This window comes from Bactrocera oleae, chromosome 2, assembly GCF_042242935.1.
Source record: "Bactrocera oleae isolate idBacOlea1 chromosome 2, idBacOlea1, whole genome shotgun sequence".
Lineage (NCBI taxonomy): Eukaryota > Metazoa > Arthropoda > Insecta > Diptera > Tephritidae > Bactrocera > Bactrocera oleae.
The window spans coordinates 9,876,496-9,898,120 of NC_091536.1; the positions used below are offsets into that span (position 1 = coordinate 9,876,496).

The 21,625-nt window shown below is 32.3% G+C and overlaps 4 protein-coding genes and 2 long non-coding RNA genes across 9 annotated transcripts; 3 read left to right on the forward strand and 3 right to left on the reverse strand.

The window, feature by feature from the left end:
- The first annotated feature begins 11 nt into the window (after positions 1 to 11).
- On the forward strand, positions 12 to 3,834 carry LOC106621648 (uncharacterized). The gene is made up of 2 exons (XR_001330922.3): positions 12 to 3,320; positions 3,376 to 3,834. It is a non-coding gene; the product is annotated as an uncharacterized lncRNA (long non-coding RNA).
- A 511-nt stretch (positions 3,835 to 4,345) lies between these two features.
- On the reverse strand, positions 4,346 to 6,735 carry LOC106621645 (tricarboxylate transport protein, mitochondrial). The gene is made up of 4 exons (XM_014240580.3): positions 6,459 to 6,735; positions 6,280 to 6,406; positions 5,983 to 6,206; positions 4,346 to 4,988 (listed from the first exon to the last, which is right to left on the reverse strand). The coding sequence occupies exons 1-4, from the start codon at positions 6,571 to 6,573 to the stop codon at positions 4,558 to 4,560; spliced, it is 897 nt and encodes a 298-aa protein (XP_014096055.2). The 5' UTR covers positions 6,574 to 6,735; the 3' UTR covers positions 4,346 to 4,557.
- Positions 6,684 to 7,962, forward strand: LOC118682930 (uncharacterized). Of its 2 annotated transcripts, none has more exons than XR_004978722.2 (3): positions 6,684 to 6,773; positions 6,911 to 7,143; positions 7,211 to 7,962. It is a non-coding gene; the product is annotated as an uncharacterized lncRNA (long non-coding RNA). The 2 variants fall into 2 exon arrangements; XR_011396081.1 differs by having other exon boundaries at positions 6,686 to 6,773; positions 6,906 to 7,143.
- On the reverse strand, positions 7,658 to 12,806 carry fabp (fatty acid binding protein). Its single transcript, XM_014240576.3, has 3 exons — positions 12,628 to 12,806; positions 8,234 to 8,505; positions 7,658 to 8,174 (listed from the first exon to the last, which is right to left on the reverse strand). The coding sequence occupies exons 1-3, from the start codon at positions 12,698 to 12,700 to the stop codon at positions 8,124 to 8,126; spliced, it is 396 nt and encodes a 131-aa protein (XP_014096051.1). The 5' UTR covers positions 12,701 to 12,806; the 3' UTR covers positions 7,658 to 8,123.
- A 2,801-nt stretch (positions 12,807 to 15,607) lies between these two features.
- On the reverse strand, positions 15,608 to 16,848 carry Ttc1 (Tetratricopeptide repeat domain 1). The gene is made up of 2 exons (XM_014240579.3): positions 16,157 to 16,848; positions 15,608 to 16,083 (listed from the first exon to the last, which is right to left on the reverse strand). Exons 1-2 carry the CDS (start codon positions 16,750 to 16,752, stop codon positions 15,795 to 15,797), a joined length of 885 nt encoding a protein of 294 aa, XP_014096054.1. The 5' UTR covers positions 16,753 to 16,848; the 3' UTR covers positions 15,608 to 15,794.
- Positions 16,849 to 17,182: 334 nt separating this feature from the next.
- LOC106621643 (methionine synthase reductase) lies at positions 17,183 to 19,093 on the forward strand. Of its 3 annotated transcripts, XM_036373060.2 has the most exons (4): positions 17,183 to 17,200; positions 17,264 to 17,439; positions 17,507 to 17,668; positions 17,733 to 19,093. In XM_036373060.2, exons 2-4 carry the CDS (start codon positions 17,299 to 17,301, stop codon positions 18,858 to 18,860), a joined length of 1,431 nt encoding a protein of 476 aa, XP_036228953.1. In that variant the 5' UTR covers positions 17,183 to 17,200; positions 17,264 to 17,298; the 3' UTR covers positions 18,861 to 19,093. The 3 variants fall into 3 exon arrangements, with proteins under 3 accessions (XP_036228953.1, XP_014096053.1, XP_036228954.1); XM_014240578.3 differs by lacking the exon at positions 17,183 to 17,200 and having other exon boundaries at positions 17,210 to 17,439; XM_036373061.2 differs by lacking the exon at positions 17,183 to 17,200 and having other exon boundaries at positions 17,300 to 17,439; positions 17,496 to 17,668.
- Positions 19,094 to 21,625: the final 2,532 nt, after the last annotated feature.

Below are 21,625 nucleotides of genomic sequence, written 5' to 3' on the forward strand. Positions count from 1 at the left end.
GTATATGTATATGTATTTTGTAGGTTTGTAGGTATTGGCCAGCTCTTTCCAATTCCAAATCGAAATTTACCTACTAGGACACATACATATTTACACTCACGCACTCACACATATATAACTTTATATTTGTTTGTATGCACACTCTACTCATGCTGAATTCAAAGCAAATGTGTGACCACAAAGGCAAAGTGGCGACCACTTCATACACAAGTGTATGCTCATGGAAAGGGGAAAACAAAAATGTCAACAAAAGTCCAAGTTGCTCTCAATTCGATAGCCATATGCGCCCCAATTTACCACAAGCAAACATACATATGTAACGACATACAAGTACAATACATACATACACATGAGTCAGCCAAAGCTACTACAACAAAAGGTGTGTCTGTATGAAGCGACTTGCTTGTTGACTCGCCGGTTCAAGTTCAAAAATTCAATGAGCATCATGTCAATGAGCGCATCGTTCCTATGAGAGAGTTACACAAATTGATTGGCAAAAGCTACCTACTTGTTAGCAATCGCCATTAGCATTAATGCAGTCGACAGCACGTTTGAGAGTTGGTCCGATAAGCTTACGAGTATACGTAAGCAACCCAAGCCGCTGGAAAGAGCATGGTGAGGTTCGGTGTAGTTCAGCTGCTCAACCAAAACTTTGTTTTTGTAATTCCATTAAAAGTCTTTTCTCAGTCGTTGCGTTTGCATTTAAATATGCATTCAAGTTTGTCTAAGTTGATGGAGAAAACAGCGCATGTTTTTTGTGTTTAAATATGAAAGCTTTTTGCTTGATTGCACAGTGGCACTTTTCATAGAAAAATTTAATAATTTTGTGTTTTTCTCTGTAAAATTGAAATGTTCATGATTAATTTTCAAAAAATAAATTTGATTTTCTTTAATATGTGTTAACAGCATATGAATAATCAAATCGACGAAAATAACGCCTAAAATTTAGTTAATATAAGTTAGTATTGAAGACAACACATCTCGGAATATGCTGAATACAGGCGTGGAAAAGAGTTTCCATTCCCAACTGTGACGAAGATTAAAGAATTATCAAGGAACTGGTGGACTACGAACTAAATTAAATGCATGCAAAAGCTGCTTTAAAAAATATGAGGAAGCAAGTCATTATTGCTGATTGAAAATAAAGAAAGCATTCCGGGCAACAAGGGCAAATATAAGACACTTGACAGCAGTGTTTGATGTTGTTTAAAATTAATATGATAGAGTTTCTGCATCGTTTAGTGACCGTTGACGAAATATGGATTTACCGACCAAAGGGCAGCAAAATGTAGAAAGAGGGGATTTCACCCAGTAACCCTGCTCCGAAAACGTAGAATATCCTATCGGCCGAAAAGACATTGGTCACCCTTTTTTGGATTCACAATAAGCAATCGTACATCGACTGCTGGGAAAAGGGCCGATTCGACGCTAAATTTCAGAAAAACACCATCTTACATGACCCCGACTAGCTTTTTGCTCATTGTCAGCAAGGTCGTGGCCAGTGTTGCTGCTCTATTATCAGAAAGTAAGCACACCTCTCTGACGGATGCTGCACTTTGGATTAGCACATTTATTGCTACCTTGTTGGGAAGCCTTCAAAGACACTGCAGAGATCTGATATACCTATGATCAACGAAATACTTACTTCCTGCCCGCAGTCACAAAAATGAGACAGTTTATTCTGTTACATATAAATAGATGATTTCTACATCCCTAACACTTACGCCTAAGCTTTCCCGGAGCGTGTGCTTTGAGTTCGCGTCCGAGTCAGTAATGACGTTGGCTCTCCTTTGCCTGGTCTTCGATCGAATCCACTTTATTAAAAGTTGGAGGATGCTTCACCTCGACGGGAAACAGCAAGTAGATATAGACCAGCCAGAGCTTTCTGACATCGGCAGAGGCTCCTCTGTTGATGTTAGATATTCCACCTCGCACTATTACCCTACCTACGTTTCTTGTTAGCAGACACTTGCCGACTCCCATCGACTTGCCTCCCCTTACAAGCGATAGCCGCGCTTCTATAGGGGAATATATCCTACGTTCCACGTGGGAAAATTCATCACCCCAGGTAATGACCCACCCGATACACTACCCGGTCGTCGTACGCTCTCATGAGGCACCAGCGTAACCCACAATTACGACACCAACTTAATGATGACGGCAGAGGAAGGCCTGCATAGCATCAACGGGACGGAGGCAGTCTTGCCAGCCATTTCTGCTACGTGTCACCACAGCACACTCAAGTGATGAAATACCTCGACCACCAGCCCAGCGTTCAACCAAATCCAATACTTAAATCCTATACAAAGTCTGTGTCGTTCAGTGGTCAATGGTCTGTAAGAAGTCTTCCGCGCCGAGGCAGCCTGCCCTACATCGCAAAGTACGGTCAGAAGTAATATCATATATAGAATATCAATATAGAAAGTTTTCCTTAATATTATATATTTATATCTAATGAGGATAAAATAAAAGTCACACTAAAGTCAAAATGTATTTAAGACTAAAAATATGTACAGAACAAATTTGAACTTCCTGCAATTTTGAAACTACTAGCTATGTTTCTGTTCTCCCGCACAAAAGTGAGGTTATCCAGATTTTCCTTCTTACCATCTAAGGCCAAAATAGTTCTTCTTTAGAAATAGCCTCATAAAATGATACACAATGCAGTACATTCCAGCTATACTTAAAATGTAATAACGTATACATTTTTTATAATATTTTATAAACGAGATTTTTAGGAGCATATTACAACACTGAAAAACTAATTAACTTAACTTCTTCTCACTGCCTACACAATTTACGAGCAACATGTTAACTGTCAATTACCCTCTTGAATTTTGCAATAATGCAACTAAAGTATAAAAGGCTTACAAAGTAATTCTGCACAAGTGGAAAATAATCAACCGGCACTAAATTGACAGGCAATGCAATCCAGAAGACCGAGACAATAAACCAGTCAAGCATTCAAAAATCACTTGGGAAAAATTAGCCAGGCATAATTACACTTTTAACACATACACATTTTTATATGTGCTTATGATTAATATTCGCGTAATTAAAAAAATTTGAGTAAATATGTACATATGTCGGTAGTCTGATCGACTTCAATGCCAATGCCACGTTACGTATACGCCATGACAAACTTTTGCGAATGTGAAACTTTAACATTACACAATTGAATTGCACTAATCAACATTTTTAAAAACTTACTTCAGTTATATTTTCACCCGAAAAATTATGAAAAAATTTACAACCGCTACGTAAACCCAACCGGCAGATTGATACTAACGCCTACAAGCAATGTTTATAGGTCGCCAGAGGTAAGTTGTGCATGTATGTATGTAATGAATTAACTCAGCGATTCTCAAACTGTAGCAAAACGCGGGCAACGGGAACTCCGCTCATCATAGAGAGTATTAATGTTAATAAATATTTTGAACCCCTGGAAAAGCTAATGACAGTCAAGCCACATACACTTTTAACTCCTACAATATATAAATATATATAAATGAATTTGAAGACTAAACGGCGCATGCGTTAAAATGAGGCATACAGCTGATTACTGTACGGACCCATTGGCAGCAGGATGAATATCAAGTCGCAAAAATATTCTTAGATGAAACGCATATGAGCTAATCGACGTGGCATTGCATATTATTATCAAAAATTTGTAAATCACAGCGATTTCAAAACAACCGAAGTCAATAATTTTCGCACACATGCGATTGAAGACAAGCTCTCAATACATTAAAAGTATAACTTTTTTGCGATTAAAAAAATTGTATTTAACATTAGTTATACCAATTTTTCACCACAATAAAAATTGTGATGGTATTTTTGAAGCTAACATTTAATTGTGGAACTTGGGTAATATTTTTCTTAAATACTACTGCAGCGATCGTTTTGACTTTTTTAACACTATTTCTATACATACCATAATTTACGAGGTAACGAGGTATATGGTAATATTTGTCATTTTACAACAACAAATTAATTAATTTCTTGGCAAAAAAAGGGTTTATTTTTCTTTAAAGTGTTCCCTAAACGAGAAACATTTAAATTTCGGATACTGAATTGCGGTCTCTGAGCTAACAACAATCTATTTATACTAATCTAATACTACTACTAATGTATATTCCTCATTTCGATTCTTTGATGCTTACGCAAACGATTATCGGTGCCTTACTCTGAATAATCTGCGCCTTCTATACACTCTGTTCGTGGTCACAAGATAAATCCAGCTCCAATTTTTAAGATTTTAAGCTTGGTTCTAGTTACCTAGAATTTTTTCCTCCTTTGCTGTTGTTATTGTGACCAAAAATAATTCCCATGCAGTAAACAACAGTTGTGTAAATATCATCATTATAAATTTAATATTTATTTAACTAATTGTATAGTCATTGTACTAGCAGGATTTAAAAAAATTTAATATGATTTAATTTTTATATGAATTTTTTATCACCAAATAAATTCAGCAACCCATTGTTTGAGTATTTAAAAAATATAATCTGGTAATATTCTAACTATTTAGCTACAAAAACATATTACCCAACCAAATCAACTTTTTCCTGTGTTTCCTTTTAGCATTTCTTCCAATGCATCAAATGCTTCCAAATATACATCATAAAGTGTAAAAATTACACTAGCTTGTAGAGATAAACGCATGAATCGTGGCAATAAACCTTTATAGAGTGCTAATACTCCCTCGTTACGAGATATTTTCAAGATGCAATCGAACATGTTTTTATATTTAGACGCATCTAAGCCCTGCATGCGTGTTTTTAATGTATCAACTGGAGTATTGGCCAGCACTGCGGTACCGCCGGCCATAAATCCCACCATAGCTATCATCCATTTTGGGGGCTTCCGAGTTGGGTCATCACCTTTATAGAAATTTTTAAATGTTTCCATTATTGGGAATCGTATTGCATGATTTGAACACTGTCGGAGCAACGTCGGCGTAAGACCCATGTAAATACCCCGAAAACCTATGTGAGAATAAAAATATTAAGAAGAAAATATCAAATATACACATAATGTACAATGAATATAATGATTTAACAATGTGATACAAAGGATAAAAACACAAAGGGAAAAGGTTTATTGATACCTTTTAATCAAATTGCCTAAAATCCTTCTTAACTCAAAACGAAGCTGTTTATTATGCCCTGAACAGTGTATTAAGTTAGCCACGAAGTAAACGTCGGAGACCCTACAAAACATATAGGTATAAATGATAAGCATGACGAGCAGAGTCGATATAGCCATGTTCATCTGTCTGTATATACGTGAACTAGTCCCTTAGTTTTTAAGAAATCGATTTAAATTGCTGCACACGTCGCTTCCTTACCAAAAAGCTGCTAAACAAACTGAACAATCAAAATTATGTCTTTGTATGGAGAACATTTTTGTTTGACGAGATATCTTAAAGAAATTTGGCACGGATTATTGTCCAAAGCAACGGAATAATATCCGAAAAAATTTATCCGGACTGATAAAGCATATAGCTGTTATAAAACTAAACACCCTCGCCCAACTTCGTTCTGGATACTGTAGCAGGTTAAACTCCTACCTATCCAGAATAGACCCTGACATACCAAACATATGTCCTGCATGCAATGAGTCTCCGCATGACACTAACCACCTCTTTGCATGCCCAACAAACCCCACTCATCTAACACCCCTCTCCCTATGGTCCGACCCCGTCGAAACATCTCGTTTCCTGGGCCTTCCGTTAGATGACCTCGACGACAACAAATCTAGAATTTATCACCCAAACGGGGATTAGGTAACCGTTACAACAACAACAACAACAACATAGCTGTTATACAAACTTACCGATCAAATCAAATCCTTATATGAAATCTTTTGTAGTTGTGAAGGAAATTATAGCTTCAGTTCAACCGAAGTTAACGTTTTTTCTTGTTTTACACAATAACATAAAATGACAATATAAATAAAGGGTGATATAGTTGCACATACCTTCTGTTTTTATTATGAGATGAGCCGCATGAAATATCCCCCGAAACTTTGGCTTCTCACTACGTCTGTCATTTATAAGTTTGACTTTCAAAGTTTCCATTGGTGTTGTCACAAGCATAGATTCCACTATTCCCGAGCCCAAACCACATAAGAAGCTATTAAATGTTGACAGTGACTTCCTTTCGTCAACAAGATATGACTTGAAAAACTCAAAAGATCCAAAGCTACAAGAAAGACAAAAATTGTTTTTATATACAGATACATATCTCGCATGAGATTTACCTACTGTTTGCTTACCATACAGCAGTTTTTGGTATACTTCCAAAAAGCAATATACTCATTCCACGGTACAGCCCAAAAATACCATATTGTTTTGTGGTTTTCCTAAAGCAATCAATCACCCCACTATATTTCTTTTTGTCACCTGTTTATTAACATATTTAAATTCCGTGAATTCCTTGATGAAATTTGTATACCTTTCTCATCTAATTGCAGTTGTGTTTTTATGTATTCCGTAGGAAATGTGATCAGTACGTCTGTACCACCAGCCATGCCACCGCATAAAACACTTTTCCATCCTTTATCACCCATTGTAATTTAAAATAAAATAATTTATTTTTGAAGTTGTCGGAATATTTTATGCCAATACTTCATTTCAAAATTTTGTTATATAATTTTAGGAGTGTAATAGTGGTAACCCATTGCAGTGTTTATAAAATCACATTTGCTTTGTTATCACAGCGGCGTTGTTATATTATCTAATATTAAAAAAAACTAAGTTTTTAGACAAGGTAAAGAAACCCAGCTGATTTAGTTTTGTTAGTGATGGTAGCTAACCAAAAATAGCAATTTACAGCCATGAACAAAAGTATTGCATAACTCTAACTAACTATATGAATTTACATATATATATTTTTCAAAAGTCTAGATAGCAGGAGAGACTGATGACTTGCTGAAAACATTTATTTACGTATATTGTTAATTAGATTAGAAGACTTGACAATTACGAAAGAAAAACGGAATTTCCTTCCTAAATTAAAATCTATCTGGCTCCCACGACTGCTGTTAGAATCGATAGAAATTGGTTAAGAAAATCGATTTAGCAACATCAACCGTAAATTCTTCAAGATTATTGCTGAAGACGTAGTCGTTACAGTAACGGTAAGTTAACGAATAACATATTAACTATCATTGTTAATAATTTAATATTTTTAATTATGATTGTTAGTAACTAAAAAAAAGATAAAAAATAAAAAGCTCAAACAATGTAGAGCAGAGAAAGACAAAAATATAAAATCCGGCCCTTATGTTTTTTGTGAAAATGACAGAATTAAAATAAAAAAAAAAAACAAGCGATCAGTTTGTATGACAGCTATATGCTCCATTATCGGCAAATGAGCAGCTTCAAAAATTCACATCGCGTGCAAAATTACAGATCGATATCTCAAAAACTGGGGCACTAGTTCGTGTATATATGGAAACAGACGAACATGGCTAAATTGGCTCAGCTTATCCTACCGTTCATTTATGCATTTATATATTTTATAGGATTTCCTATGTTTTGTTATGGATGTCACAAATTTTATATACCCTGGGTATATCAGGGTATAATTATTGGAATGTTTGAAAACGTTTTACCTATTCACGAATAACATGAATTCTAAAATGCACAAGCTTTTTCCCATTACCATTTGGTTTTTTTTTATTTTCATTAAGATAAACATTTTTTGTTTTAAAAAAATTTATTTTAATGCAAAAATTTACTCACGTTTTACTATCATAAGTTATGTGCTTAAATGCTTAGCAATAATACAATTTTTGAATTCAAATATAAATACATTAAAATGTATTAGAAAAAAATAGTTAACATTCTTTAAATGCTTAACGGTACAATAATTGGTAATTATTATTCAATAACAAACTCATAGTTTAGTTACAGTTAATGCATAAACAAAATTAAAAACTTTCAGTCAAAAAAAATTGGAATACACAAAAACCAAAAATATATCTTGATGTATGCATATGTTGTCATACAAAGTGCAAAATATTACGCATGATATATAGTATTTCAATTATTAATTATCGCAAGATGTGGCATTATTAATTTAACTATTTGTTGTTATGGTCTTCGAACAGCGGATTTATACAGCCTTGTACAATCTGACGGATTTCACGCCATTAATGGTGAGGGTCTGTGGTAAGAAGATTTTATTAGTGAAAATTATATTTATTAAAGCTTTAGCAAACTTACAGTCACCAGTTCGGAGTCGGTGAATTCACGAACAATGGTTGAAGGTTTGTCACCCTTCTGTTCCTGCACCAGTTTGTTGCCCTCCAAAGTAATGACACTCTTCACTTTACGACCATCCAGTGTCTCTTCATCAAATTCCTTGCCTAGCTTAAAGTTGATCGACGATGTCTTGAAGGTTGAGGTAGTGGTGAAAGTGTAGGTCTCACCATCCTTTTTCAACTCAACGGTGGGACTGACGCTATTGCCCATTTTACGCATCACCATACCGACACCTGTAATATTCAATGAAAGGTAACATTAATTCACCGCGATACTTATGTAAATATTTGATTTGTATTGATTTCAATTCAAGGTGAAGGTGTTGGAATATTAAAATAGTGCATTGTGGTTGCGGCAAAATTTATGTAGATCAATTTCACAACTTTACATTGTATGTACATACATATGTATGTATGTGCATTCAAAGAAATTTGATAGTAGTGCTAACGCATTAAAAAAAAAATTAATAAATGTAGCTTATTCTTAAATTGTAAGCGGTATTCTGTCTTCAAGAACTTTGTTCACATATCATTCAACAAACTATACATACCTACATATAAGTTTGTAAATACATACATTCAGTACATATGAATGTTGCCTACATATTGTTATACAATAATAAAATTAACCCAAAATTGGCTCCGTTAAAGTTCAAAGCGATCAAATCAAATTCAATTATACGTAATCAGCACGACCAAACGCATGAAACTACAAAAACCACTTTGGAAAAGGGCGAGTGTCAAGCGCATACGTACATTTTTAGCATATGTATATGCGCCATGTATGCAGATATGCATATGTTTGTATGTATGTATATGCACATTGTCCCACAGTATCACGAAGTACGTACATACATGCATATGTGCACTTGTTGCATTAAACGAGAAATAATTGAGTGAAAATGGCGCGGAATTTCGATTTCAATTGAAAAATACATTCGCATGTATGTATGTACATATGTATGTGATTAAATATGTTTGTAGACATCTTAAAATAATGATATTGGACAAATTTTTTACCATTTGATAATACGCACGTATGTAAATATTTATAGATATGGGTTACCCCGTTTTTATACCTTGAATAGGGTACGAGACTTAGTACGTAAAACTTTTTTATTTGAAGATATATATTGATGAAATTTGGCATAAAATATTGCCCAAGGCAACGCTACAATCTACGAATAAATTTTTCAGAACCGACCACTATAGCATATAGTAGTTGCGATATGAACTGATCAAAATTAATTCTTGTATGGAAACTTTTTTTATTTGTGAAGGGTATTCTAGCTTCGGTGCAACTGAAGTTAACATTTTTTCTTGTTCACTAAATTGTTGGTCGAACTAAATTATATTTTATTATTTTATTTATATTTTTATTTTTATTAAAATAATTTAAAATTTTAATTTCCAAAGAAGCCTCGGACTTCTGTGAAGGGCACGTCACGAAATACAGTCACTCCAGTACAGCAGTGGCAGTAGGTTGCAAAGTTTTAAAGTAACATTTAGAGGTTATGGTTGAAATATTCAAATAAAATGTGCATATTAGCAGATTTAATTTAATCTTACCAGTGGTATTAACATTTACCGTTTTTCTTAAGCAAACGCATTAATAAGTTGAATGGGATATTAGATTATCAATATAAACTAACAGGTAAAGTAAAAAAACAGACATAATAGGAACTCTTAATTTAATTGTACTACATGATCCCGTAACTTAAAACGGCAATTTATTGTCAATGCACACAAACTTAAGAAATGCATACAGTTCTACGTATATGCATACATACAGCAGGCAGATAATTCATAAAATATGTAAATTAAATTGAACTCGCTTGACATAAGATACTGCAACACCATACGCCACCACATTGAACGAACATTTCGTTACGCCAACTAGTAAACACATACATACATACATACATACATATTTGGAATGTATATGACAATGTATGCATATTTACAAGTGCTTAACTGGGGGCTTGGCACGCACTTGACGAAATATTTATCCGATTTATTGTAGATATTTAAGAATATTTAATATTTAAGAAATTTAAAAAAGTGGCAAATTCAAAAACATTTGTTTGTATTTTTACAGTAAAGCTCATCTCGTGAAAAGTGAAACTGATTTGACTTTATGTCTAGTAAAAAATGCAATTCTCAATAGGTAGTAGTAAAAAATTAGAAGTTTAATTAAATCTTGTACTTTACCCAAGTTGGTACAAGATATTTTGACGTGTGATAAATGTTGGGCGGGGCTAATTTTAAAACCATATACATACATACATAAATACAATATCATAGTGTAGATCAAAGTCGAAAAGTAAATTGAATGCAGCTGATAAGAGTATAGAACTATATAGTTTTAAATCAAGATTATGCATTAGACTAGCAATACACTTATATTTATATGTATATTTAAGTACATAAATTAACGCAAATTTATGTATACTACAGTGGGAATATCTGAACGTTGCTCGGCCGGCTGTTTCATTATATTATTTATATATTAAGACTCTCGCTTTCGCACTATAAAAAAACAATAAAAAAAAATACAAATATGTATTCTATATTCATTGCAAATATTGCAAATACACACTTTGCCCAAAATAAATAGAAATATATTTAATAGTAGACAGCGTTGAAAAAATATGCATACATTGTTAATACCAAACAATTTGTTGACTTTGGTGGTCATATTATTACTAATAATAGCAAAAACGTTTGTTTACAATTTCAGGAACTACCATATTTAAATAGCGTAAGCACAAAACAATGTATACACTATATACTCATACATATAAGAAATTTGTTTATAAATATATACATATGTACTCTTATAGCCAGGAAACACTTCAAATTCATTAAATATATTTAAATACACGTCATACAAAATGACATACAAATTGCAAAAGTAATTAAACAAATCAGTTTTTTTTTATTTGTTTTATACATGCACTGAGTAACGCTTAGATGCTTAGTAGCTTCCATATATGCCTCTTATATTATATATCCACATATTTTCATAATTTCATTGATCACACAATACAAATACCTACAGGGCGAGTTTATGACTTTAGATTAATGTTTTAAAAAATATTTATTGTTTTTTTTTATATTATTGTTTAACATTAAAAATACATTTCTGAATAAAAATAAATTAAATTCTGACTGTGTATGTGTACGGGGTGGCCATTGTATGATCATAAGATCTTGTAAACCGATACCGCACGCATGTAGAGATGTATGAATGTAAGTATATATATATGTAATAATTAATAATTCATTTACAATTAGTTCTTAAGCACTTGAGTTTGAGTAATGGTATAAGTGTGGCACATTCACTTTGATAAATGTAGTTTACTTACAAGAGTCTATACATACATTTAAAACAAATAATTTCTTTCAAAATACTAACTATTTTTTAAATTATTAATCTTCAGCTCCAAATTTATTGTATATAATAAAATATAACTCCATTGTTATATTTACTATATATATTATTTATACTAAAAAAAACCAGTTATAGTTATAGTTAAGCTGCTTGGTAATTAAGGAAATATAAAAAGTGATAATTATTATTATCTTCATAAGTGTACATATGTACCATATATTTATGGTTGTATGTAAATGCCTATCTATTTCATTTTATTTGTAGCTAAAAGATGTGTATTTTTATCTGCCATTCATATAACTTTCAGTTCGAAGTTCAATTTTTCTTAGACTATATGTATGTACATTTGTACTTTGAACCTATGCCGCCGGTGCCAACAAATAAATGCAGAAAACAACACTTATCAATTGTATACTTTTTTTCACTTAAAGAAAGGTGGATCGTAATCTTCTTTCGAATTTATTATTTTTCTTTACTATCGGCATTTTTTTTTTGCAGTATTTAGCAAGAACATAAAAACCGGTTTAGTTATGCGCGAAATAGGAGCTGTCTTTTGGCTGTACCAATAGAGCTTAAGAAAATTAAATGCCTAACTGATGCTGAGTTTTAGCAGATCAAAAGAAGCGATTTTCAAAATAAAAAAAGAAAAATCGATTTTCTTTTTACAGCAATACGTTAAATTTTATTACAGGCCACATGTGTTTATATGTGTATGTGCAGAGAATCACGCCACCAGGACCATATTAACCACCATGGCAGGCATGCCCACATGTGCATTCTATACCTTACTTTTGCAGAGATATGTATGTATGCATGTACATATGAATCATTTTAAAACATTGAGTTTTATCATACATATGTACATATACATACATACATATATACATTTCAGCGAGGAATTCTAAACGGACATTGCTCCGATTTGAACTGTAAAAACAACACCACTAATATATAAAACTCACCCAACTCTTTCATGTACTCATCAAAGTTTTCACTTTTTTCCAATTTGTATTTCTTTCCTTCCCAAACGGCCATTTTTGTATATTTAATAAAGTTTTACTTTAAACTTGAAAAAACTAAAACAACTGGAGCACTCAGGCAATTTCAGTGGACTACGCTTGATGACAGATGTCGGCGGAATTGGAGCTCTGCTTTTATATCAGACAGCAGCAGAGAACGTGAAGCAACTTTGTTGTTGTATGTTCTCGGCAGCAGCTGCTGAATGCCGGCAAACGCCAATTGGAAAAACAACAGCAACAATTGAAAATCATAGCGTTGCCACCAAGCGCTAATTATACATAAATGTTTGATATGATTCATTTGAAAATTACCGGACAGGAAATGCAAAATAGTTTTTTTTTCTTGTTTTTAACTTAACTGAAACAGGGCTGTTTCATAGAACAAATATATTAGTATGACGGTATTGATCTGATCACTCATATTACCAAATTAATCATTCACTAATTTTTTCATACAGTTAAGTACATAATTACCCAAACTATTTATATGACAATAGTCTGTATTAATTACATTGCCTGTCATAAATACAGCTTTGATTTATTTCTTACAATATTATAATAAAAATAATAAAATACTTTTTTTAAATATAAAGCAAATGCGTTAATAATAATACCATCCAGATAAGTAAACCGACAAGTATGCGCATACATATGTCTGTACGTACATAATTATTAATGCACGCCGCCAGTATGTATATGAATGAAGAATACAAGAATGAGAATTGGACAATGCCAAAATTATTACTGAAAAGGTTCATGCATACACACATACATATGTACATATAGTAGACAGAGCACCTCTTTGTAATATAATCAAGAGTAGCAATATATATTTTTCAAGCTAAAATTAAAATGATGCATATTTATTTATGTAAAGTGTGCGAAGATGCATACTTTATTATATGTTCATTTGCCCTTACCTATATATACAGACACACCCCGTACATACATAAAGTGCAAATGAGTATGAACTTTCAATAATAGTACCTTTTTTATTATTTATTAAATTGAGCTTTTCATTATAGTTGGTTATGGTAATATTTTTTTTTTTCAAGTGAATTAATTTAGAAATTTTTTTAAGAATATACATATGTATGTACATATGTAATTTATGGAAAAAGCTTGGGAAAAACTTTGGACACGCAGCATTATATACTTACATATATATATAATTATGTAAATGCAAATGAACTTTGTTTCAGTCTAAAGGAAGAGTAGGGTTTTTAATTATTTAAATTTAAGTCGATTGGAGAAAAATTGATAGTTTTTCCAGAGAAGGTATATTATATGATGATGATGATTTACGTTCTCTGGTTTTTCATCAGATATCAAATCTTTAAAGCATTTTCCCTACAACTCACGTATTCAAAGTCGGTGCCCCTGAAAACTTCAAAACTGTGGCACCGGTTGTTTTGAAATTTTGAACACTATTTCTATAAACAAATTAACTTGGTAACGCTGCAGAGTTTTTTCAATTTTTTTTTTGGTTATTCCTTTAAAGTCTTTCCAAAAATATAAAATTTAAATTTCTAAAAACCCCTGGGCATAGTGATTATCTAATGATAAAATTTTAATTTTTTGATTTCAAATGATACAGCACCTAGCACTCCAGAATTGCTACCATTGTCGTATTTTTTAATATTTCTCCATAGAAATTTAACAGAATATTCTTCAAATGTCATACCATAACAACGTTCATAGAACACAAGACAACCTTGACGTGATTAAACTAACATCGTCATACCTACACTGGGACGAATTTGAAAAAAAAAAAAAATTATTGGTTAAATCTTCTTTAATCTTAAGTTATGACTACCCTCTACGTCGCAATCGACAACCCAAGCCTTTTTTTAACTTTCATTTTTGGGAAGTCTTAAGAAATGTAAAGGGAAACGTAAGAGGAAGAAGTATTTCTGTGATATACTGATACAAAAGCAGTATTATTAATGTCCGATTATCCAAAATTTTACATTATGTGAGTTTCCTCTGCCTTAAGTTTGGCAACGTTATGTGAAATTTTGATATTTAAATATCTTCATAACATTCATATCAATTAGAGCGAAAATCATGCTATAACTACATATCATAGTTATTCTACTACAGATACATTATAATACTAAATATCGCTAAATAGATTTTAAACCCATAGAAACACACATGCATATGTATATGTATATAAATACATATGTATATATTGAACTATTGATTATATGGATATCATGTTTATAACATCGGCCATAAAGTTTATTGACCATAACAACGAGCTTCATAAAAGTTTCTGCAAGAATTAATTACCTAGATAGCCTAGTCAATTAATATATCTGTTATGACTACACTACAACTACAGGTTTCCTTAACAGTCATTTCACAACATGGAATTGATTATTTTAGTGCTCGATGTTACTCATGTTTCAGTAATTTTTTGCAATAAAATGTTTCGTACAATCCGAAAGTTTTGTTTTTTTAGCCCTTGGTCGTATAAAATCCGGTAACGTAGGACAGGCTCACGTGGGAATTGACTGAGCAGTCACTAAAGGTGATCAAATAATGGTTGTTGATATACAAAAAAAGGTTCAATATCTTTCGAATTAGTTTCCATGGCGAAAAATGTCAGTAAATTGCAACTCTTAGTAAGGACAAACATTTCAAAAATAAACAGAAATTGTTTACTTGTTTAAAATCAGAGAGTAATTATTAAAAAACATACGCTTTTTTAATTTCAAGTTTTGCCTCGAGCAGGATTTTGAACAACGCCTGGATAGTAATGACCACTTCACCCACTATCCTTATAACAAACCCTTATGAATTTATAAATATCACGCATTAAACATACTTATGTAAGTACGAACCTTATACCAATATACTTACTGTTTTATCAAACTACATTTTACTGCAAAATTAAAATTTATAATGTATAATAATATAGAATTTTAAGATAATTTTTTATTATTTTTTAGAAAACGAGCCGTAATATTGATATCACTTTCAAATTTTAATTACAATTTTGTTACGATTAATTTAAACAGAAATATACTAATATTAACGGCTTATAAAATATAAGTTTTTGATTTATAACTGAAGCTGGTTAAGTACGCTAAGAGCGTTATGAACTATCTATTATTTTGTTGAAAATTAACGGAATAAGAACCTGTGTTAGGATCTTGCTGCATCTGGAAATTCTCTGTGGATAAACCGAATGGTTTAAGGAACATATTACCAAGATCTTTTAGTTTGGAGAGCATCTCGGTTTTCAAACGCTCATTACGTTCATTAATTTGTTCCGGTAATCGTGAGACAGCATCCCGCGCTTCTCTTTGATTTGGTTCCAACTCACACACACGTTTATAATCCGCCAATGCATCTTCCAAGCGATCTTCGTTTTCACACAACTTTGCACGCCTTTCAATTAAAAATTATTTACTTTAGTACTTTATATACAAATATTTATTACAATTTCAATATTAACACTTACCTCATAAGTGCACGTACATAATCCGGCCATAACTCAATAGCTTTTGTGCAATCGTCTATAGCTGATTTTTTCGAGTCCAAATTAATTTTAGCAGCAGCTCGATTGCCATATAATATAGCACGCTCTTTGGTATAGGTTGTGGGACAAATGTGCAGAGCATTTGTGTATATTTCAACTGCTTTTATTGCCGCACCTGTCTTGAATAGCTCGTTTGCTTCCAATTTCATTCGATCTGATTCTTCTTTGTTTTGCTGCAATTCTTCGGAGCTCATGGTCTTTTCTCGATTTTGCAACTCTTCAATATCTATATCGTCGCTAAACAGTTTTGATAGCTCGTCAGTATTTTTGTCTGATTTCTGTTCTGCGTCGTCATTTTCTTCTTCATCATCATCAGGAAGTTTAAGATTTTCCTGTTGGCGTGTTATTTCTTCAATGATTTCTTTATCACTTTTGAGGTGTGACGAATTACACTTTGTATTGCTGGCTTCATTCGCAACGATTTCTGAGCATATACTTGCTTCTTTAACACCAGGCACCTCAGCGAAAGCGTCGTGAAATTCATCATCGCTATCTTTTGCTTCAGTCAAACCAGACATTCTTAATTTATGTTAATAGTTTTAGAATATATAACCCAATGCTAAAACTTTGAATTATTTTGGTACGCCTTACTACAGAGAGAAATAAAATAACAAAAACATATGACAAATCCATAGCATGCTGCCACCTTAAGAAGAAATAATCTTTAATTTTATTACAACATTTCATTAACGCAGCACAACCAACATTACATAGAATAGCCTTTCTTTCAATTATTCACTATTTAAAATAGCTATAAGTCTATTTTATTAAATACATAAAACAAAAATTTAGATTTTTCAATATTTATATTTCTCTGGAAGTGAATAATACTTATTTAAGCAATTATTTGCACAAGTGCTAACAATGTGAAACATGTGTTAGATATGTATGACTAGTCGATACATTTAACAATATCGAACTTATTTTGTATATCGAATCGAATGCTGATGCAATAGATGATACCATGTATATCAACTGATATTTCTAATGGTTTCTTAATAAGTCGATATCTTTCATCCTTTTCTTTAGACTAACAGCCGTGCCTCTCAAAAGATATTTGAAAGATGGTGTGCCCAAGTGAATCTACTGCTTCCGGGTTTGATTTCCTTAATATTAAGGACTACATTCTGGAGAAACATGTATCTCCAAAGCTGTCGGAGCCCATTTATTCGGTTACATTTGTGGATTGCTTGGTTGAAAACAAGGTTAGTGATTAAACAGCAATTTATATATACATATATTTATGTATTAATGGTTTCAGTTTTTCTCAAGCTCAAACATACTCACTCACAGCTTCAATGTACTGAGCTTGTTTGGCCGTTTGGCAAAACAGAAGCTGTACCAATGCAAGTGCCTGTTAAAGCGGCACAGATCTTGGCCGAAGCTGACGATGAAATTAAAGGAAAGCGGATATTGGAAATAACGCTTGATATGGTATCTTATGTGAACATTATGATGCAAATGTGCGTAACTTATGATTTCATATTATTTACTTTAGCAAACAGACGCAGAGTATTTTCAACCTGGGGATACAATTGGTATACTACCGAACAATAACATTAATGATGTGCAATTACTGCTGAAACACATGCACCTAACAGATAATATTGAAAATATATTCCAACTGCAAATTTCTGCAAAGTGCATCAAAAAAACTGCAAAATTGCCGACATACATTCCAAATCGCTGCACGCCATATCGATTATTACGTGACTGTTTAAGCATACATGCCATACCGAAGAAACAATTCCTTAATGTTTTAGCCAGTTGTTGTGAGGATAATGATGAACGAGCATTTCTAAGCAGCTTATCCTCAAAGGAAGGTAGTAGTTACTACAACGAACTAATTTTAGAACGTGGTCTTAAACTTATCGATCTGCTTAAATTATGTCCTTCATGTAAACCTAAATTAGAACTACTTATTGAACATCTACCGCGTTTACTGCCACGTCCCTACTCAATAGCGAATATGCCTATTGCGAATGATATAAAAGTTATTTTCTCAATACTCTCAGAAAAACCTGGTGTTACAACCAATATGTTAAACAATCTGGCGGCACCTTTGCTCAACGCTGCGGTTCCTTCAGAGTTGCCAAAAATTACAATGTATGCACGACAACCAAATCAATTTCGTTTTACTTCACAAGAAGCCAACGAAAGAAATCACATTCTAATCGGTGTAGGCACAGCTTTAGCGCCTTTTTTAGGTTTTTTAGAACTAAAGAAACAAGAGCTCGCGAACGCTACGTTTACCACGTTAGGCGACACGTGGCTTTTTGCAGGTGCCATAAATGAAACACACCTACCACACAGGGAACGTATATTAGCATATGAAAAATCTGGTGTGCTACAACGCTACTTTGAGAATTTTTCCCGGCTGCCGAGTGCCAGCTATCACTATGTTCAGGAACAATTATTGGCTCATGCAAGCGAATTTGTAGAATTTTTAATGCAAGAAAATACTGTGCTATACATCTGTGCTGATGGTGGATCGATATCGAAATCAATAGAAAAGTCAATTGTGGAATGCTTGGTACAGGTTAAACGTATAACACCCGATGAAGCGTCTCAAGAGTTAAAATTATTCAAAGGAAATGGCAAATATCGTGAAGATTTGTGGCTATAATTTACTTAAACTTGATATCAAACTCAACACATCCCGACTATGAGTCAGTTAAACATGAACATATATTTATTAAACAGAAGAGTCTCTTGAAATGTGTTTTATATGTACATATATAGAAAAAAATGTATAGTAAATGCTCGATAAATTTTTATTTTTAAAGTTGTTCGTAGAAATAAAAATCTTAGTTACAAGAAAATGATCGTTTTCTTGTGCAAATAATCAATGATAATAAATTATTTTTTGAATGTAGTCGGTCTTGAAGGATGATGCAATTTATAGAGTTGTGAATTTTTTATTTAAAAAATATTTAATTTTCCAATTTTTAATTCCGATTTTAAGATTTAATTTAAAAAAAAAATTAAAAATCAATTTTTAATCTAAACATCTTGGACGGGACACATGTAAATTCTAAAACCATTTCTTTTTTATATTTTTAACAATGTGCTTGCGATTTGGTTTTTGGGATTAAATTTTTTTTAATCCGGTATTTGGGATAAAAAATTTAAAAATTATTTTTAATTGTTATTATTTAACATTCTGTTATTTATGATAATTTAAAAAATGTACAAACTGAAACTTAGATAAAATATAGGACATCGTAAGTGTAGTTAAAAAGCATCAATCAAGTAACGCCAGAGCTAATTTTGGCTAAATTTTCCACCGTTCCCATTACAGTTCGATCTACATAATCGTGATTTATACCTGCCCAAGGACTGTCAACTTGACAAGCACTATGTTGAATGCCCCGTTATGTTGTTGTTGTTATTGTTGTAACGGTTATCTAGTCCCCGCTTGGATTATAAGTGATAGTTTGGTCGTCGTCGAGGTCATCTAACGAGAAACAGGCTGTTTCGACGGGGTTGGACCATAGGGAAAAGGGTGTTAGATGAGTTGGGTTTGTTGGGCATCCAAAGAGGTGGTTAGTTCTTATGCGTTATGTTCGAGATGTTCGGTGGACGAAGTCACAGGTAATAATAATACGACGCAAAGTTTCTTTTCTAAAAGGGTTCAGTTAGTATCTGTCGAATTCTGTATTCTGGTCAAAATGGGCAGGAAAAAATTTAAAGTGTCAAATGAATCACCGAGTACTTTCTGATTGTTGACCGACACTAATTCAACGTCGTCGGCTGAATGTAGTGTAGCTGTTAATTTTCTAGAGAAACGTTTTAGGGTTTCTCTAAATATTCTGCTTGCTTGTTGTTGTTGTGCCGAGTTGACAATCCTTGGCCGAATAAAAATCTGAGTCCGTTCTGGTTACGTAGACCCGACTGTCGTGAGAACGATCTAGTAGCATAAATCGGGTCTTACTATAATAATTTGAGTATTAGTTTTTAATCAGCATTTAATTATAATGTATTTTCTGCTTACTTTTGTTGGACTTGAAATTTCGATTAGTTGTTTACTTCTCAACTACAATATATGCGCATAAGAAATTTGTTTGTATGTGTATGTTCGTGATGGCTTACGTTAAGTGTGACCGACTTATATGTGCGAATAAAACTATGTTTATTTTTCAATTTATATATTTTTATTAATATTTTATTTATTACTTATTTTTGGCGATAAAATTTGCACACTACAGAAAAGTTTTCTATCAAAAAATGTGTTCTTATCAAAAATTGATAATAATACATACAATATACAGTACCTACATTACGATAATAATAAAAAAAAAAACGATTTTAATTATTAATAATACACGGATATTGTGTCGGCATTTTACTTCGCTTGTCGCCAACACGTTGCATATCAAATAATTCTAATAAACCCATGCATACATATACATAAATGCGAATTTTTGGGTCGACGCTCCGAATGCTTTTGCTTACAGTTTTTTCGATTACGATTTTCACTTCTTTTTTTATTTTTTGTATGTATAAAATTTTTACTTTACTTAATTCTCTGTTACATTAAACATTTAAATACTGTAAAATTATTGGTTTTCTTTTTCATTTATTGCATAATTGTGGCATTAGTATGCTACTGTTAAAACTATGTATCTCTATGTATATATGTATGTATATAAAGAAATGGTAAATATTAATATCGTTGCTTATGCGTTGATTTGATTTTTCTCTCAATTGGGAGTTCACAAAAATTATTATTCTTATATATGGAAAGTGTTCATATATGTATATAATTATGTGGACAGCATTATACAAGTGGAATAAATAGAAGGTTATTATTGAAATAGGTATACTTTATGTGCATAAGATTTATATGATTTGCTAGCTTGCGAGAGAGTCAACTAAAATTGTAAAACGAAATCTTCAGAAAGCATCATAGATTTCAATAAAAATGAAGTGTAGTGAACTTCGGAAATTTATTAAAAGTTAGAGTTTAGAAATGTTAAGTGAATGCTTCAAGAAAAGCTATATTGCAGTTCAAAACCAATTTCTTAGCTACTGTAGGGATTTACAAGAAAATATGGTATATAACCAAATGGAAAGCGAAATTATTTAACCTCAACTACAACATTGTTAATCAAGAAAACTTTGCATACAATAAAATGTTATAATAGAATTTATAAAGGTTGTGTGGAGGGAAATAAAAAATATACATATCTATCTGCCTTGTAATAAGCACATTAGGGTCTGCATTATTTCTGAAGTTGATTGTTTTTTTTGCAAACGCACCTGCAGTTTTTGTTTTTTCCCCTAAAAAAGATCCAACGTAAATGAGATTTTTATTTTCAACATAAACCGTGACTAAAGCATATTTCTTTTCACATGTACATATTATATATAACATGGGATTTTGTGATA

Coding starts and splice junctions, on each gene's coding strand:
- LOC106621645 (XM_014240580.3), bottom strand. CDS start 6,573: ATGGGTGATAAAGGATGGAAAAGTGTTTTATGCGGTGGCATGGCTGGT. Junction 6,207..6,279: donor ATACCAAAAACTGCTGTATG/GTAAGCAAACAG, acceptor TCTTTCTTGTAG/CTTTGGATCTTTTGAGTTTT. Junction 4,989..5,982: donor TCTCATAATAAAAACAGAAG/GTATGTGCAACT, acceptor ATTCTCACATAG/GTTTTCGGGGTATTTACATG.
- fabp (XM_014240576.3), bottom strand. CDS start 12,700: ATGGCCGTTTGGGAAGGAAAGAAATACAAATTGGAAAAAAGTGAAAAC. Junction 8,506..12,627: donor TGAGTACATGAAAGAGTTGG/GTGAGTTTTATA, acceptor TGAATATTACAG/GTGTCGGTATGGTGATGCGT. Junction 8,175..8,233: donor CCGACTCCGAACTGGTGACT/GTAAGTTTGCTA, acceptor TTCTTACCACAG/ACCCTCACCATTAATGGCGT.
- Ttc1 (XM_014240579.3), bottom strand. CDS start 16,752: ATGTCTGGTTTGACTGAAGCAAAAGATAGCGATGATGAATTTCACGAC. Junction 16,084..16,156: donor TATGTACGTGCACTTATGAG/GTAAGTGTTAAT, acceptor TTTAATTGAAAG/GCGTGCAAAGTTGTGTGAAA.
- LOC106621643 (XM_036373060.2), top strand. CDS start 17,299: ATGGTGTGCCCAAGTGAATCTACTGCTTCCGGGTTTGATTTCCTTAAT. Junction 17,440..17,506: donor ATTGCTTGGTTGAAAACAAG/GTTAGTGATTAA, acceptor GTTTTTCTCAAG/CTCAAACATACTCACTCACA. Junction 17,669..17,732: donor TGGAAATAACGCTTGATATG/GTATCTTATGTG, acceptor TATTTACTTTAG/CAAACAGACGCAGAGTATTT.